The sequence below is a fragment of the Chlorocebus sabaeus genome, chromosome 23 (genome assembly GCF_047675955.1).
Source record: "Chlorocebus sabaeus isolate Y175 chromosome 23, mChlSab1.0.hap1, whole genome shotgun sequence".
Lineage (NCBI taxonomy): Eukaryota > Metazoa > Chordata > Mammalia > Primates > Cercopithecidae > Chlorocebus > Chlorocebus sabaeus.
The window spans coordinates 42,593,143-42,609,856 of NC_132926.1; the positions used below are offsets into that span (position 1 = coordinate 42,593,143).

Below are 16,714 nucleotides of genomic sequence, written 5' to 3' on the forward strand. Positions count from 1 at the left end.
TGGCTCACACCTGTAATCCCAGCACTTTGGAAGGCTGAGGCAGGCAGATCACGAGGTCAGGAGATTGAGACCATCCTGGCTAACACGGTGAAACCCCATCTCTACTAAAGATACAAAAAATTAATGGGGCATGGTGGCACGTGTCTGTAGTCCGTCTCAAAAAAAAAAAATCATCTTTGGGTTCTGTGGATGGGCAAGTTTAACGACAAGTGGCCATATAAGACACAAAAGAGAAGACACACACAGAGAAGGTAATACAAAGATGGAGGCAGATGCTGGAGTGATGTAGCCACAAAACAAAGGAGCCAAGGAATGCTGACAGTCACCAAAGTTGGAAGAGGCAAGGAAGGATTCTCCCCTAGAACATCCAGGGGGAGTATGGACCTGAAGACACACTGACTTTAGACTGCTGGCCTCCAGAACTGTGAGAGAATATAGCTCTGTTACTTTAAGCCACCCGGTTTGTGGTAATTTATTATGGCAACCCTAAGAAACTAATACAGATGGTATAAATATATAAACATTTAATCTAAAGAAAATCACTCACTCCATTACTGTGCTATTATTTTAAGAAATCTAACACTCCTACCACTGAGGCTTTTGTAAAAATCAACTTTGATTTCAAGGCTTGTTTTGAGTCAGGATCTCGCTCTGTCACCTAGGCTGGAGTGCAGTGCAGATTATAGCTCACTGCCACCTTGAACTCTGGGCCTCAAGAGATCCTCTTCTTCCACCTCAGTCTTCCCAGTAGCTATGACTACAGGCGTGTGCCACCAAACCTGGCTAAGTTTTGCAGTTTTTGTAGAGAAAGGGTCTTGCTGAATTGCTCAGGCTGGTCTCCAGCCAAGTGATTCTCCCACCTTGGCCTCCCAAAGCACTGGGATTATAGGCATGAGCCACTGTACCCAGCTAATTTCAAAGTTTTTCCCTGACATAAGCCCTTAAGAATTTGGCAAAGCAATTCTATCACTTACATTGGCATGATGCATTACAGGTGGTGGGGTTAGTGCTCAAAGATAACAGCAGACACTTCTATAGTAAGATAATGTTTAACAGAATTGATCTCACAAATCTAGACCTACAAAAATATCACATGTATTAAAAATGTATTTAAGGTGACAGTATTTTGAAGTTTGCTGAAGAATACTGGGATTCAGTCCCTTTTTTAGTTTAGAAATATTGTAAGACTTCATTCTTTTCACATTCAGGTTTTTTTTTTTCTTTTTTTGCTTGGGGTGACAATGAAGTAAAATGTGAAACACATATCTAACACTGACACCTAAGATTTCGAGATTATACCAATTCCGTAGGTCAACGTTATTGGCAAGTTAAGACACCATGATAATATTTAAAAACCTTAAAAAAAAAGTCCACCAAATCCAAGAAGCCCATTCCCTCTGTAATGTCCCTCTAGTGCCCTCTATTGACAAAGTCCAACATTTTGTTCACTGCAAAGGTGAAAGAGTCCAGCCCTTCACCAGCTCAAATACATACTTCAGAAGTTATTTAGTCAAAGCAGAGCAAGTACTGGAGGGTAAACTTGGAGCCGACTAATAAACTGCTAAGTGGCAGGGCTGTTTCACTATTTGTTCCTTTTTATTGCTGAGTAATGCTCCAGTATATGGATTTTCTACATTTTGTTTATATATTCAGCTAATGATGGATATTTGAGTTATTTCTAAATATTGGGTACTGTGAATAAAACTGCCAAGCACATTTGTAAAAAAATAACAACAAAACTACCTTTTATGTAGTCCATAAGTGCTAAACCCTCTTCTGTCTAATCTTCCCCACAGGCTTGCAGGGTATAATTCCCAGGGAAGCTGAGCCTCAAGAAAATTCACGAAGTCACTTGCCTAACGCCACAAATGCTCCAAAATTCCACTTTTTCTTTCTTCTTCTTTTTTTTTTTGCTACACCACCTGATATTGGCATTCACTGAATACTGTTGGCAAACATGGAATACCATGCTTTAGCTACTAGGAATACGAAGAATAAGACAAGAACTTTGCCCAGGGGAGTTCAGTCTAAATGAGGAAATAATCAATCATGTCTACACACTAGGAAACAATTCTACAGTTGAACTCTGACTGCCTGTATGCCTCATGCATGCTTCCCAGAGAAGCCATTTTTGCTGGGTCTCCAAGTATGAATAAAGAATTTAGGAGGTGGGAGAGGGGTGAGAAGAGATTCTCTGTATAAGCAAAGGTGCTGAACAAAGATCAAAGAGAACATGATTCTGGGAAGGACCAACTAGAAGTGTTACAACTACAGCAGCATTCCCCGGGAGATACGAATTACTAATATATATTACAGTAATAAAGATAGTAACATTTTTGTTCTAAATTTTACTTTTTTTTTTTGAGATGGAGTTTCACTCTTGTTGCCCAGGCTGGAGTGCAGTGCGCGATCTCAGCTCACTGCAACCTCCGCCTCCCAGGTTCAAGCAATTCTCCTGCCTCAGCCTCCTGAGTGGCTGGGATTACAGGCAACTTGTAATCGGCTAATTGTTTTTTTTTTCTTGTATTTTTAGTAGAGACAAGGTTTCACCATGTTAGCCAGGCTGGTCTTGAACTCCTGACCTCAGGTGATCCACCTGCCTCGGCCTCCCAAAGTGCTAGGATTACAGGCTTGAGCCACCGTGCCTGGCATGTTTTTTTTTTTCTTTTTTGAGACAGAGTCTCACTTTGTTGCCCAGGCTGGAGTGCAGTGGCTCAATCTGGGCTCACTGAAACCTCTGGCTCCCACGTTCAAGCGACTCTCCTGTCTCAGCCTCCTAAGTAGCTGGGTTTACAGGCACCCACCACTACGCTCGGCTAATTTTTGTATTTTTAGTAGAGTTGGGGTTTCACCATGTTGGCCAAGCTGGCCTCTAACTCCTGACCTCAGGTGATCCACCCGCCTTGGCCTCCCAAAGTGCTAGGATTAACAGGCAAGAGCCACGGCGCCTGGTCAATTTTATCACTTTTAACACGTTTTTAGGAAATACTACATATTTTTGTAGTTTTAAAGCAATAATTTGCCTCAAGAAACTTGCACACAAGAAAGGAAATGATGCCTACATTTGATTTTCCATCTGTGTTCTGAGGTATAAACATCATTTCATCTCCAGCATTGTCTATCTGACCATCACAGATCTATCCTATGTTTCTTATCATAATTCAATATATATTTGAGAAGTTACTGCCAGGCACCGTGGCTCACGCCTGTAATCCCAGCACTTTGGGAGGCCGAGGCAGGTGGATCACCTGAGGTCAGAAGTTCAACACCAGCCTGGTCAACGTGGTGAAACCCCATCTCTACTGAATATACAAAAATTAGCTGGGCGTGGTGGTGGTCACCTGTAATTCTAGATACTTGGGAGGCTGAGGCAGGAGAATTGCTTGAACCTGGGAGGCGCAGACTGCAGTGAGCTGAGACCATGCAGTGGCACTCCAGCCTGGGCAACAAGAATGAACTATGTCTCAAAAAAAAAAAAAAAAAAGTTATTTAACTGAAGCTTATTATGTATTAAATATTTCAAGTGTACTAACCCATCCTCAATTGACTTATATCTAGGAGAAAGACATTTTCTATTATTTAGTATTATTATTTGTTTTTTGAGATGGAGTCTCGCTCTGACACCCAGGCTGGAGTACAGTGGCAAGATCTCGGCTCACTGCAAGCTCCACCTCCCAAGTTCACGCCATTCTCCTGCCTCAGCCTCCCAAGTAGCTGGAACTACAGGCACCTGCCACCATGCCCAGCTAATTTTTTTGTATTTTTAGTAGAAACAGGGTTTCACCATGTTAGCCAGGATGGTCTCAATCTCCTGACCTCGTGATCTACCCGCCTAAGCCTCCCCAAGTGCTGGGATTACAGGCCTGAGCCACCGCGCCCGGCTGAGAAAGACATTTTAAACTGAAAGCAGAGTCCTTTGATTCTTAAACCCAAGGAGTCATATTATGTTAAAATAAACATGAGCAAAGAACAGGCATTTATTTTTCAGAAAAATTAGGGTGACCTATCCATGATGGGATAATTAATGTCAGCAGCAGTCTAACTGCAAAATATGCAGTCTGTATTCTTTCTTTTGCTACCATGTATCTGTTTGAAACAAATTTTCATATACTGTAATAAAAACAACATACAGTAAGACATTTAAAGTGGTACCTGATGAGGATGACTTTTATTATGTAAGAAAAATACTATTCTTAAAACTGATAGCAAAATAAGAATGACAGATGTTTCATCTTGATAGTTCTTTTTTTTTTTGGGATGGAGTTTCTCTCTGTCGTCCAGGCTGGAGTGCAGTGGCGTGATCTCGGCTCACTGCAAGTTCCGCCTCCCAGGTTCACGCCATTCTCCTGCCTCAGACTCCCAAGTAGCTGGGACTACAGACGCCCACCACCATGTCCGGCTAATTTTTTTGTATTTTTAGTAGAGACGGGGTTTTATCATGTTAGCCAGGATGGTCTCGATCTCCTCACCTTGTGATCCGCCCATCTTGGCCTCCCAAAGAGCTGGGATTACAGGCGTGAGCCACCTCGCCCAGCCTCATCTTGATAGTTCTTAATAATTTTGTTTGTGACATAGTTTGACTATATATTTTAATTAATTTATCTGAGATTGGGTGGGGCATGATTGCTCACACCTGTAATCCCAATGCTTTGAGAGGCTTAGGTGGATCACTTGAGGCCAGGAGTTCAAGACCAGCCTGGCCAACATGGTGAAACCTGCTAAAAATACACAAATCAGCCAGGCATGGTGGTGTATGCCTGTAATCCCAGCTTCTTTTCTTGGGAGGCTGAGGCAGGAGAATTGCTTGGACCCGAGAGGCAGAGGTTGCAGTGAGCTGAGATCACACCACTGCACTCCAGCCTGGGCCCCACAGAGCAAGACTCTGTCTCAAAAAAAAAAAAAAAAAAGATTAATTAATGTATCTGAGATACTTTGTGCTCTCAATTTTTTTTTTTTTTTTTAAAGAGACAGACCTCGCTCTGTGGTCCAGGCTGGAATGCATGGAATGCAGTGGCATGATCACAGCTCACTGCAGCCTTAAACTCCTGGGCTCAAGCAATCCTCCCACCTTGGCCTTTTGAGTAGCAGGGATTACAGACACATGCCACTGTACCTGGCTAATTTAATTTTTTGTAGACACAGGGTCTTGCTATATTGCACAGGCTGGTCTTGAACTCCTGAGCTCAAGTGATCCTCCTGCCTTGGCTTCCCAAAGTCCTGGGATTGCAGGCATGAGTCACCACATCTGGCCAGTGCTCTCAATTTTAATACAAGTATGCATGATTTCATACATTTTGGCTTGTATTTCATCAATAATATTACTTTGATAAGCATTCTAATAAAGCTGGGAAACACCAGATATGAGGAAGAAGAAAGCAGTTTATCAGAAGCCAAAAGAACTGAATAAAAACGATGTCAACTATTACAAAAGTTAAACAAAAACTGAGGTATCCACTGAATGTGGCAATTAAGTAATCATTAGTGAACTTACTAAATAGTTCCAGAACAGTGAAAAGACTACTCTTTCAATAATTTTGGGACTGAAATGTCAGAGATGGGAAGGATAAAGATGAGGAAGGAAGTAGCTCTTCTTGGGGAGAGGAAGTTTAAAAAGTTATTTTACTGCTTTTCTTTTTTTTTAAATGGGGGAAAATCTTCAATAAGTTTGGATGCTAAGAGGAATTAGTGGAGAAGAGATTGGAAGTATGAAAACAAGGACAATTACTGGAGAGCAAAAACAAGAAAAGGAAAAAGGTAGGGAGGGAGGGAAGGAAGGAAAGAGGGAAAGAGAGAGAGAAAAGGATGGAAAGCAAAAGTTAACTTTGGCAAAGGGAAAAGTAATGCTTCTCTAGAGATTAGAGGGGAGAAGGGCAATGACTAAAACAAGTAAACCTGGTAAGACAATAACTCTACAGTCAAGATCGCCTGTATCTGAATCCTAGTTCTTCCTACTATAACCATATAATCTTAGGCAAATTTATTTCTCCCCCAGTTTCCTTATCTATCCTGGGCAGAACAGAATTATTAAAAGATTGTTGAAAAGATCAAGGAATTCCTGATGTACTCTAAAGAGGATAGCTGAAATTTTTTTTTTTTTTGAGATGAAGTCTTGCTCTGTCGCCCAGGCTAGAGTACAGTGGAGCGACCTCCGCTCACTGCAACCCCCACCTCTCAGGTTCAAGCAATTCTCCTGCCTCAGCCACCGTGCCTGGCTAATTTTTATATTTTTAGTAGAGACGGGGTTTCACCATGTTGGCCAGGCTGGTCTCGAACTGCTGACCACACAATCCACCCCCCCTTGGTCTCCCAAAGTGCTGGGATTACAGGCATGAGCTACGGCACCCAGCCAATCTGTTGAACTCACACTCAAGATTTCTTTTTTCTCTGCAGAACAGGTACTCTGTTCATCTGCTGAGATTAAAATAATGTTTAAGGCAGAAAGACAGTGGTTTTCAATCTTTTTAGATATTAAGGCTGCTCTGCCTAGGAAGTAGACATTATTCCTTTACTTTCCTAATAAACTCGCTTTCACTTAAAAAAAAAAATCCATTTGACTCTGATGAAAGATATATGCAGAAAGCCGGGGCGGTGGCTCATGCCTGTAATCCCAACACTTTGGGAGGCTGAGGTAGGTGGATCACTTGAGGTCAGGAGTTCGAAACCAGCCGAGGCGGGCAGATCACGAGGTCAGGAGATGGAGACCATCCTGGCTAACATGGTGAGACCCTGTCTCTACTAAAAATACAAAAAACCTTAGCCAGGCGTCGTGGCATGCGCCTGTAGTCCCAGCTACTCGGGAGGCTGAAGTTGGAGAATCACTTGAACCCAGGAGGTGGAGGTTGCAGTGAGCCAAGATCACACAACTGCACTCCAGCCTAGGCGACAGAGGGAGACTCCATCTCAAAAAAAACAAAAAACAAAAATTAGTCAGGCATGGTGGCATGCACCTGTGGTCCCAGCTACTTGGGAGGCTGAGGCAGGAGAATCTCTTGAACCCGGGAAGTGGAGGTTGCAGTGAGCCGAGATTGCACAACTGCACTCCAACCTGGGCAACAGAGGTAAAGACTCCGTTTCAGAGGAAAAAAAAAAAAAAAAGGCGGGGGTGGTGGTGGCGAGAATAGAATACCAAATTTGCAATAGTTGCTTTTGTTATTGTTGTTGTTGCTGTTGTTGTTTTGACACAGAATCTGGCTCTGTTGCCCAGGCGGGAGTGCAGGGGTGTGATCACAGCTCACTGTAGCCTTGATCTTCCATCCAGGCTCAAGTGATCCTCCTGTCTCAGCTTCCTGAGTAGCCAGGACTACAGGCACACATCACCATGCTCAGCTAACTTTGTTTCGCTTTGTTTTGTTTTTGTAGAGACAGGGTCTCCCATTATGGACCAATCTGGCCTTGAACTCCCGGGTTCAAGCAATCCTCCCATGCTGGCCTCCCAAAGTGATGGGATTACAGGCACGAGCCACTGTGTCAAGCCTAAATAAATTTGCAGTTTTAAGAGGTCTTATGAGCAACCTTGCCAACCATAAAAAGGGAAGTTGAGGAAGATCTTCAGGTTCCAAGACATAGTTTAAATATCCAACTGTCTGAACAAAAGAAAAAAAGGCTGCATCGTCTGGATTTATATACCTAATAGCTATGTAACGATACTTGCCAGAAAATACACTGGACACAGTCAAGAAATCCAGGTTCTCAATTCAGACCTAGTCTTATCTGGTAGGTCACACAGCCTTTCCAGACAGCAGCCTTGAGATGTGCTACAGTGCTAACATTTTATGATTATATTACCCAAAATCTCACTTGACTCTGCAGATAGAAATACTACTTTATTTCCCTATGTTATAGTTTAACATGATTTTGAAGGTTTGTCTGGAGATCTAACCATCAAAACTTTATTTCTACAGACAAAACAAGTGTGTTCCTGCATTTCTGGGATAAGGCTGCAAAAGTTTTTGCTAGCATGAGGAGTGAGTCAGATATTCCTATCCTGGGAACTGCCTAGGATATTTTAGCAGAAATATACAGAATTGGACCTTGTCAAAACCTCTTCCTTGTCAGTCATCAGTACAGTAATATACACTGGGAGACTTCAGAGAAAACCTAGATTTATTAACAGTTATCCTCAATGATGGCTGTTCGAATTATATTTAAATAACAACCTAGTAGAGCCAAAGAAAGTGCTTCAATTCAATGATCTTTTGTAAAGGAAATAATACTTTAGTGGGGGAAAAAAAAAACTACCTAGAAATTATGTGAAGAAGCTCACCTTTTGGATTAAGAAGGTATGTCTGCTATCCAAGATAAAACTAATTTAAATAGCCATATTCAGACAATCATTTATTAAAATTCCCAATACTACTACCTGTTAATTCATTTCGTCATTTTGATAGGAATTCCATCAGTCCTTACCTCTAATATTCATCTAATATATGGTACCACACCTCTAGTACAGTATATTTTTTTCTTTTTTTTGAAACAGAGTTTCACTCTTGCTGCCTAGTCTGGAGTGCAATGGCATGATCTCGGCTCACCGCAACCTCCGCTTCCCACGTTCAAGCAATTCTCCTGCCTCAGCCTCCCGAGTAGCTGGGATTACAGGCATGCACCCCCACGCCCGGCTAATTTTGTATTTTTAGCAGAGATGGGGTTTCTCCATGTTGAGGCTGGTCTTGAACTCCTGACCTCAGGTGATCCGCCTGCCTCCGCCTCCCAAAGTGCTGGGATTACAGGCATGAGCCACTGTGCCCAGCCTTTTTCCTCTTTTTTTTTGAGACGAAGTCTTGCTCTGTCGCCCAGGCTGGAGTGCAGTGGCGCCATCTCGGCTCACCACAACCTCCACCTCCTGGGTTCAAGCAATTGTCTGCCTCAGCCTTTCCAGTAACTGGGATCGCAGGCACTCACCACCATGCCCAGCTAATTTTTATATTTTTGGTAGAGACGGGGTTTCACTATCTTGACCAGGCTGGTCTTGAACTCCTAACCGTGTGATCCACCCGCCTCAGCCTCCCAAAGTGCTGGGATTACAGGCATGAGCCACCGCGCCCGGCCTACAGTATTTTTAAGCAATGTTCTTTCTTCTTTTTTTTGAGATGGAGTCTCGCTCTGTTGCCCAGGCTGCAGTGCAGTGGCAAGATCTTGGCTCACTGCAACCTCTGCCTCCCAGGTTCAAGTGATTCTCCTGCCTCAGTTTCCCGAGTAGCTGGGATTACAGGTGAGTGCCACCACACCTGGCTAACTTTTGTATTTTTAGCAGAGACAGGGTTTCGCCATGTTGGGCAGGCTGGTCTCGAATTCCTGACCTCAGGTGGTCAGCCCTCCTTGGCCTCCCAAAGTACTGGGATTACAGGCGTGAGCCACCGCACCCAGCCTAAGCAATTTTTTAAAATACAGTACTGTTCAGCGTTATAACTACTTTCTTTAAGATCAGCTTTGGTGGCCGGGCGAGGTGGCTCAAACCTGTAATCCCAGCACTTTGGGAGGCCAAGGTGGGCGGATCACGAGGTCAGGAGATGGAGACCATCCTGGCTAACACGGTGAAACCCCGTCTCTACTAAAAATACAAAAAGAAATTAGCCAGGCGTGGTGGAGGGTGCCTGTAGTCCCAGCTACTCCGGAGGCTGAGGCAGGAGAATGGCGTGAATCCGGGAAGCCGAGCTTGCAGTGAACAGAGATCGCGCCACTGCACTCCAGCCTGGGCGACAGAGCCAGACTCCGTCTCAAAAAAAAAAAAAAAAAAAAAAAAATCATGCTTTGGTAACTTCTCAATCTCAGACATTTTTAAAGTGTATTGTCAGTCTACAGAAAAACTCAAAACATGAAACAGATCATAATGGAAGATTAATACATAAACTTCTACGAGATCAATGTATTTACAAAACTGGTTCTCCCAAGACCTCACAAAAACTATACAAAAATTAGCAAATTGGCCAGGCGCAGTGGCTCACCCCTGTAATCCCAGCACTTTGGGAGGCCGAGGGCAAATCAACTGAGGTCTCAAAAAAAAAGTAAGTTCGGCCGGGCACACTGGCTCACGCCTGTAATCCCAGCACTCTGTGAGGCCAAAGCGGGCGGATCACAAGGTCAAGAGATGGAGATTATCCTGGCTAACACGGTGAAACCCCGTCTCTACTAAAAATAGAAGAATTACCCGGGCGTGACGGCAGGCGCCTGTAGTCCCAGCTGCTCGGGAGGCTGAGTCAGGAGAACTGCGTGAACCCAGGAGGCAGAGCTTGCAGTGAGCCAAGATCGCGCCACTGCACTCCAGCCTGGGCGACAGAGCCAGACTCCGTCTCATTTAAAAAAAAAAAAAAAAAAAAAAAAAAAAGGCAAGTTAATTAGAATTGTATTTAAAAAGTACGTAAGGCCGGGCGCAGTGTCTCATGCTTGTATTCCCAGCACTTTAGGAGGCCGAGGTGGGTGGATCACGAGGTCAGGAGTTTGAGACTAGCCTGGCCAATATGGGGAAACCCCATCTCCACTAAAAATACAAAAATTAGTTGGGTGTGGTGGCGCAAGCCTGTAGTCCCAGCTGCTCAGGAGGCTGAGGCAGGAGAATTGCTTGAACCTGGGAGGCAGAGGTTGCAGTGAGCCGAGATCACACCACTGCACTCCAGCCTGGGTGACAAAGCAAAGACTGTCTAAAAAACAAACTTAATCTTACATAAAGCAATACTTTCAAACTTTTAAAAATACAGGAAGTAGTGGCCGGGCGCGGTGGCTCAAGCCTGTAATCCCAGCACTTTGGGAGGCCGAGACGGGCGGATCACAAGGTCAGGAGTTCGAGACCATCCTGGCTAACACGGTGAAACACCATCTCTACTAAAAAATACAAAAAACTAGCCGGGCGAGGTGGCGGGCGCCTGTAGTCCCGGCTACTCGGGAGGCTGAGGCAGGAGAATGGCGTAAAAACCCGGGAGGCGGAGCTTGCAGTGAGCGGAGATCCGGCCACTGCACTCCAGCCTGGGCGATACAGCGAGACTCCGTCTCAAAAAAAATAAAAAAAAAATAATAATAATAATAAAAAATAAAAATACAGGAAGTATTGTTTAAATGACTTGATCTTTTTACACTCCTGATTACTTAATGAACCCCAATCCCTTGTTACTTTAATCCACATACTAAACTGATGTCGACCAAAACGTGTATTTTTTTTTTTTTAATTTGAATTGGTTGGCAAAAAAATCTGGATTTGTGGCTTCTCTGTTTTTTTTTGTTTGTTTGTTTTTGTTTTTTAGTGGAAGATATGGCAACACTGGGTCCACAGATTTTGGCAATGGCAACATTTGCAGGGAGCTGGTTAGCAGTTGCCCTCATCTGATAGCACACGCATTTTCTAGCTCCCTCAAATTATCTCTGCTCACTTTGGTACCTGCCTGGCTTTTATAGACATCAGCGTTTGAAATCTTTTTTTTTTTTTTTGGACACAGGGTCTCACTCTGTTGCATAGGCTGCAGCGTAGCGGCTTGATCACGGTTCACTGCAGCCTCTACCTCCCAGGTTCCAGAGATCCTCCCACCTCAGCCTCCCACCTAGCTGGGACTACAGTCACCCACTGCCATACCCAGGTAGTTTTTTGTATTTTTTGTAAAGATCATGTTTTGTCATGTTGCTCAGACTGGTCTCGAACTCCTGAGCTCAAGCAATCTGCCCACTTGGGCCTCCCAAAGTGCTGGGATTACAGGCATGACCCACCGTGCCTGACCTGATATCTTTATTTCATTGAGAACTTTGTCTTGAGATGCCTTAAAAGAAGCTAGCCATAGGCTGGGTGCGGCGGCTTACACCTGTAATCCCAACACTTTGGGAGGCCGAGATGGGCGGATCTCCTGAGGTCAGGAGTTCGACCAGCCTGGCCAACATGGTGAAACCCTGTCTCTACCAAAAATACAAAATTAACTGAGCATGGTGGCGGCTGCCTGTAATCCCAGCTACTTGGGAGGCTGAGGCAAGAGAATTGCTTGACCCTGGGAGCCAGAGTTCATAGTGAGCTGAGATCATGCCACTGCACTCCAGCCTGAGTGAGACTCCGTCTCCAAAAAAAAAGAAAAAAAAAATCTCTATCACAGAAATAGATCAAGTGACAATCCTGGCATTACTTTGTTTGAAAGCTATGTATACTAAACGTTACCTGCTACTAGTAGGACACCATTAAAATGTACAATGCACTATTACTGTTAAGAAAAGCTTTTAGTATCCAACTCTGGTCAGTCTTCCAACTCCTCAAAGAATCAAGATATTTAGCCTTTTACCCTTCCCAAGAATAGAGAAACTAACCAAATACTTCAACATTACAGCACTCTAAGAGCACCAAAAAGCCTCCTACATCTGTATAGCAAAAGTAAAGAAGAAAAACAGGAAGCAAGTCAAAAAAGTCTCTGATCAGCGAAGGAAACCACACAGTTCACGGAGCACATGAAGCCCTCTTCAGTCAAGAGCCTACTGGATCTTAATTTAGACACAATTTTAATAAGCTCTGTGATCTGGTTTCTTAGCCCACAACAGATGAGATGCAGCCAACTGGAAAAGGGCTGGGGGTGGTGCTGCTAGAGGCAGGCACTCAAAGCATCAAAATCAAAGCTGAAGACCTAAAAAGTCAGCAGAAAACCTCAAAACATAGCAGGGTGGGGCCATGTGGTGTAGATACCAACAATCCCAAAGGATCCCAATCCCTGCCCAGAACTACACACAATGTTCATAATGACCCTCTTTGCTATGCCCTTTTATAGCATAGGTCAGGGGACCTTAAGATGTATATCAAAATAAAGTCCATCAGAAGCTTTTTCCAAAAAAGACATGGCATTTCAAAGACTGCCAAATTCACAGACATGAATAGTGTCCCTCTGTCAAAGAAACAAGGTATTGAATTCCTGAAGATGTCACATGTCAAATGTAGTTTTTCTTAGAACAATTTCATTAGAACCCAGATGCAGCAACTCATGACATATAAGTCAAGAAGGTATTTAAGTAGAATTTTTTTTTTTTTCAGGGAATAATTGGGAAGGTTCAAGATCAAGATCAATTATTGAAGCCAAGCAATGGGGATTCCACTGCAGACACATTACTAGGACTGAAGATAAGATAGAACTGATCTTGTCCATGCCTAGTAAGTCTGCTATTCAACTTAACATTGTGGTACAAAGAGTTTGGGGAAAAAAATTCATCTCCATTTTGTTTTCACAATCTTTTTGACTGGTATATCAAAATAAATTTCATTTTTCTTATCATCAGCAGTCTCAGAGAAGTCAAGCCATACTTTGTGAAGAGCTCTAGGGGTATAAACTAGGGGAAAATGGCTAATATTGAATTTTAAAAGTTCAGGCCGGGCCAGATGAGGTGGCTCACACCTGTAATCCCGGCACTTTGAGAGGCCAAAGTGGGCAGATCACTTGAGGTCAGGAGTAATTACTTGAGGTCAGGAGTTCAAGACCAGTCTGGCCAACGTGGTGAAACCCTGTCTCTACTAAAAATACAAAAATTAGCTGGGCATGGCGGCAGGGTGCCTGTAATCCCAGCTACTCCGGAGGCTGAGGCAGGAGAATCTCTTGAACCCGGGAAGCAGAAGTTGCAGTGAGTCAGGATAGCACCACTGCACTCCAGCCTGGGCAACAGAGGGAGACTCTGTCTCAAAAAAACAAAAAAAAGGTTCAGGCCAGGCAAGACAGCTCACGCCTGTAATCCCAACACTTTGGGAGGCTGAGGCAGGTGGATCACCGGAGGTCAGGAGTTGGAGACCAGCCTGGCCAACACGGTGAAACCCCGTTTCTACTAAAAATACAAAAATTAGGTGGGTATGGTGGTGTGTGCCTGTAATCCCAGCTACTCGGGAGGCTGAGGCAGAAGTATCACTTGAACTCAGGAGGTGGAGGTTGCGGTGAGCCAAGATCGTGCCATTGCACTCCAGCCTGGGCAACAAGAGTGAAACTCTTTCCTCAAAAAAAGTTCAAATTATTTCTAAACTTGATGTTATTAAAAAATCTTACAAAGGCATATTTTAGGGAAAATCTATTCTAGAAAATATGTAGCAACTCGTAAGAAACCATATTACCAGGGCAAGTATTAATTAAAATGTATGTTTTATGTCGAAGAGATATTTCCCTCTCTGAATAAGTCCATTACACACATAAATCAATGTAGAGATTAAAGTCTACATTTCTTTATCTGTAAATTATCACACATTATACCCACTTGGTCTTCCTCAGGTTTTAAAATAAGAGCACAATCTTCTACAGGTATTTGATAACTTCCCAATTAGATTCTATAAGGACCTAGCAATTCCTAAATGCCTTAAAAATACATATGTATACAATTTATTTGGATGATTATTCCTGTGTGCTCCTGACCCTTAAATGGTTAAGACATCTTTGCTTAAGGTTCAAGCTTCTTTATGGTATTTAACAAATACCATTTCATTTTAGTACAAGATTTATTGTCTAAAATCTGCCCTTCTTCATTTGTTAGAAATCGAAGTCAAAAGAAGTTAAGGAGCTAACCTAATTATAGTAACCAATGGGACTGATTCCACGCTAAGTCTGAGCAAAAATGAAATTATGACCAACCGCTGAGCTGAGGTATTTAAATCATCAATCTGTATTCTTAGTTTAAGACAAGGTGAAAACTGGTTCTCTTTCTCTTGCACACCCATCCCATCATCCAGAATGGATAACCCCAGTACCTACTTCTCACTAAGTAGCTACAGGTATAGGCCGTGTGCAGTGGCTGATTGATGCCTGTAATCCCAACACTTAAAGGAGGCAGAGGTGGGAGGCTAGCTTGAGCCCAGGAGTTCGACACCAGCCTGGACAACATGGCAAGATCCCATTCTCCACAAAAAGGAAAAAGATGTATTAAAGAAAAAAGTAGCTACCGGTTTAATATAGCCAATCTGAGTAGCCAGGTGAAACACCGAACAGAAATTAATAGTGGTGCCTCCCTACTTCTAAGAAAAAAAAACATGAAAGTGGCACTAACAGGTTACAACGTCAGAAAGGGAAAAAAACTAAATTTTAAGCCAATCTTATATTCTAGATGTATTATTAGGAAAACCTCCTTACCGATAACTAAATAATCCTTCACTTTAAAGAGCAAAGAAATCCTTTTTAATACAAAATCTAGTAAAATCCCTTCCCAGTTAACAGTCTCCGTAAACGTATCACTTAATAGCGTCAAGCCCACTTTGCGAAGAGACTGTGAAAGGAACTTTTGTGTAATTTCTCTGGTGGTTTTTTCAATGTTCAGGTTTCTACCTCTACCTTTGCCAATGTACAGCTTTTCTATTAAATCCAATCCTGCAAAACGGAAGTGTTAGTTTCTAACTACATATAGCAACCTCAAAGAATAAAATGATTCTCCCTCTACTTCCCTCCTCCCTCATAAGTCACCTTTTTTTTTCTTCTGAACTTCCAACTCTGAACAGTTTCTGGACAAGCAGGGTGGACCGATGTTTGCTGCCACCCAAGAGGTAAGTGAACTCAAGAGATACTTGTGGATCGGGCAAAACGACTTCCTCCGTCAGCCCGAGCTCAGGCGGTTTTGTAGAGGGAGCTAGGGCAGGTGTGGGAGGAGAGAACAGAAATGGGGCGAAAAGCCCTTTCGACCTCTGTCGAAGGGGCCGCCCAACGCCCCAGCGCCCCCCACGGCCCCAACCCCGCCATCCTGGCCGGACAATGGCCCTCAAGTGCAGCGGCAGTCCCAGACAGGAGAGAAGCCCTAAGAGCCCACACCATGCGGGCCTGAAAGGGCAGCCAGGGAGGAACGCTAAGACCGCCAGAGCACCTCCGGCCTAAGCGCGGGCTGCGCGCCGGGGCCTCCGCGGGCGCCATCACTGGGAGTGGGGTATGGAGGCCGCCCAGCGGGGCCAGCACCGGCAGCGGGATCCAAGGAGGCCGCTAGGCCGGCGGAGACTACGGCGGGAAGTGCAGGCCGCAGCCTGCTCAGCTGGTCAGCCCCGCAGCCAACCTCCGGCCGCTTACCTTGTGGATTCTCTTCAGAGCCATGGTGGGAGGCGGGTGGCGGCGGCCCCCGGGGCGGGGACGGGGGCGGGGAAGGGACGGGGAAGGGGCTAGGGAGCCTGAGGCCGCCTTGGCGATCGCGGTCGGCCGGAGAAGATGGAGAGTTGAGGAGAGCGGGTCTGGCGGCACGGGCTGAGGGCCGGGGCCCACTCAGCTCCTGGGCCTGCCGCAGCGGTCACCGCATCACCCGGCGGCGGCCCCTTTATTCCCCGCCGCCCTAGCCGCCGCCGCCGCCGCCGCCGCCGTAGCTGCCTCTTCCTCCCAGGATCAGCGCCACCTAGTCAGCCGCCGCGGATCCCTCCGCCAGAAAGCAAAAGCCCAAGCTCGGCCGGCGTCTCTCGGTCGGACAGCCGGAGGGACTGCCTGCCTTCCTGCCTGCTGCAGGTGGACCGAGGGACGCGCGGGCGGGCGGGCGGCGCCGCCGGGGTGGGGCCGTCGGAGCACGGGGTGGGCCCGACCGAGGGGCAGGTCGGGAGGCGCGGGGATTGGCGGGCCAGGGGAGGGAGGGCTGAGCCGCGCCGGCGGCGGAGGGATACGGGCCGGCCCTGTGAGTAAGCTACGCGCCGCCGCCGCCGCCGCCACGGCGGCGGAGGGGGTGATGCTGCGAGGCCTTGGGCGGAGGTCCCGCGAGAGCTAGAGCGCGAGTTCTGCAGGCTCCCGCGCCGCTACCATTGACTTCCTTGCTGATGGGAACCGACGCGCGTGTCACA

At 45.2% G+C, this 16,714-nt stretch overlaps 1 protein-coding gene across 3 annotated transcripts in view; it reads right to left on the reverse strand.

Annotated features, from left to right (window-relative positions):
• The window catches only part of UBE2D2 (ubiquitin conjugating enzyme E2 D2), a 60,344-nt gene extending 43,906 nt beyond the window's left edge, over positions 1-16,438 (reverse strand). The window contains exons 1-2 of one of the 3 annotated variants that reach the window (XM_073010647.1): positions 15,966-16,102; positions 15,375-15,537 (exon numbers count right to left, since the gene is read on the reverse strand). Coding sequence is in view for 2 of the 3 variants with exons in the window: in XM_008014637.3 (XP_008012828.1) it covers positions 15,966-15,989 (24 nt within the window). In the remaining variant the exon portion in view is untranslated. Of the gene's footprint in view, positions 1-15,374; positions 15,538-15,965 lie in introns of all 3 variants that reach the window. The other 2 variants (XM_008014637.3, XM_038009531.2) reach the window with 2 other exon arrangements.
• Between the last annotated feature and the right edge of the window lie 276 nt (positions 16,439-16,714).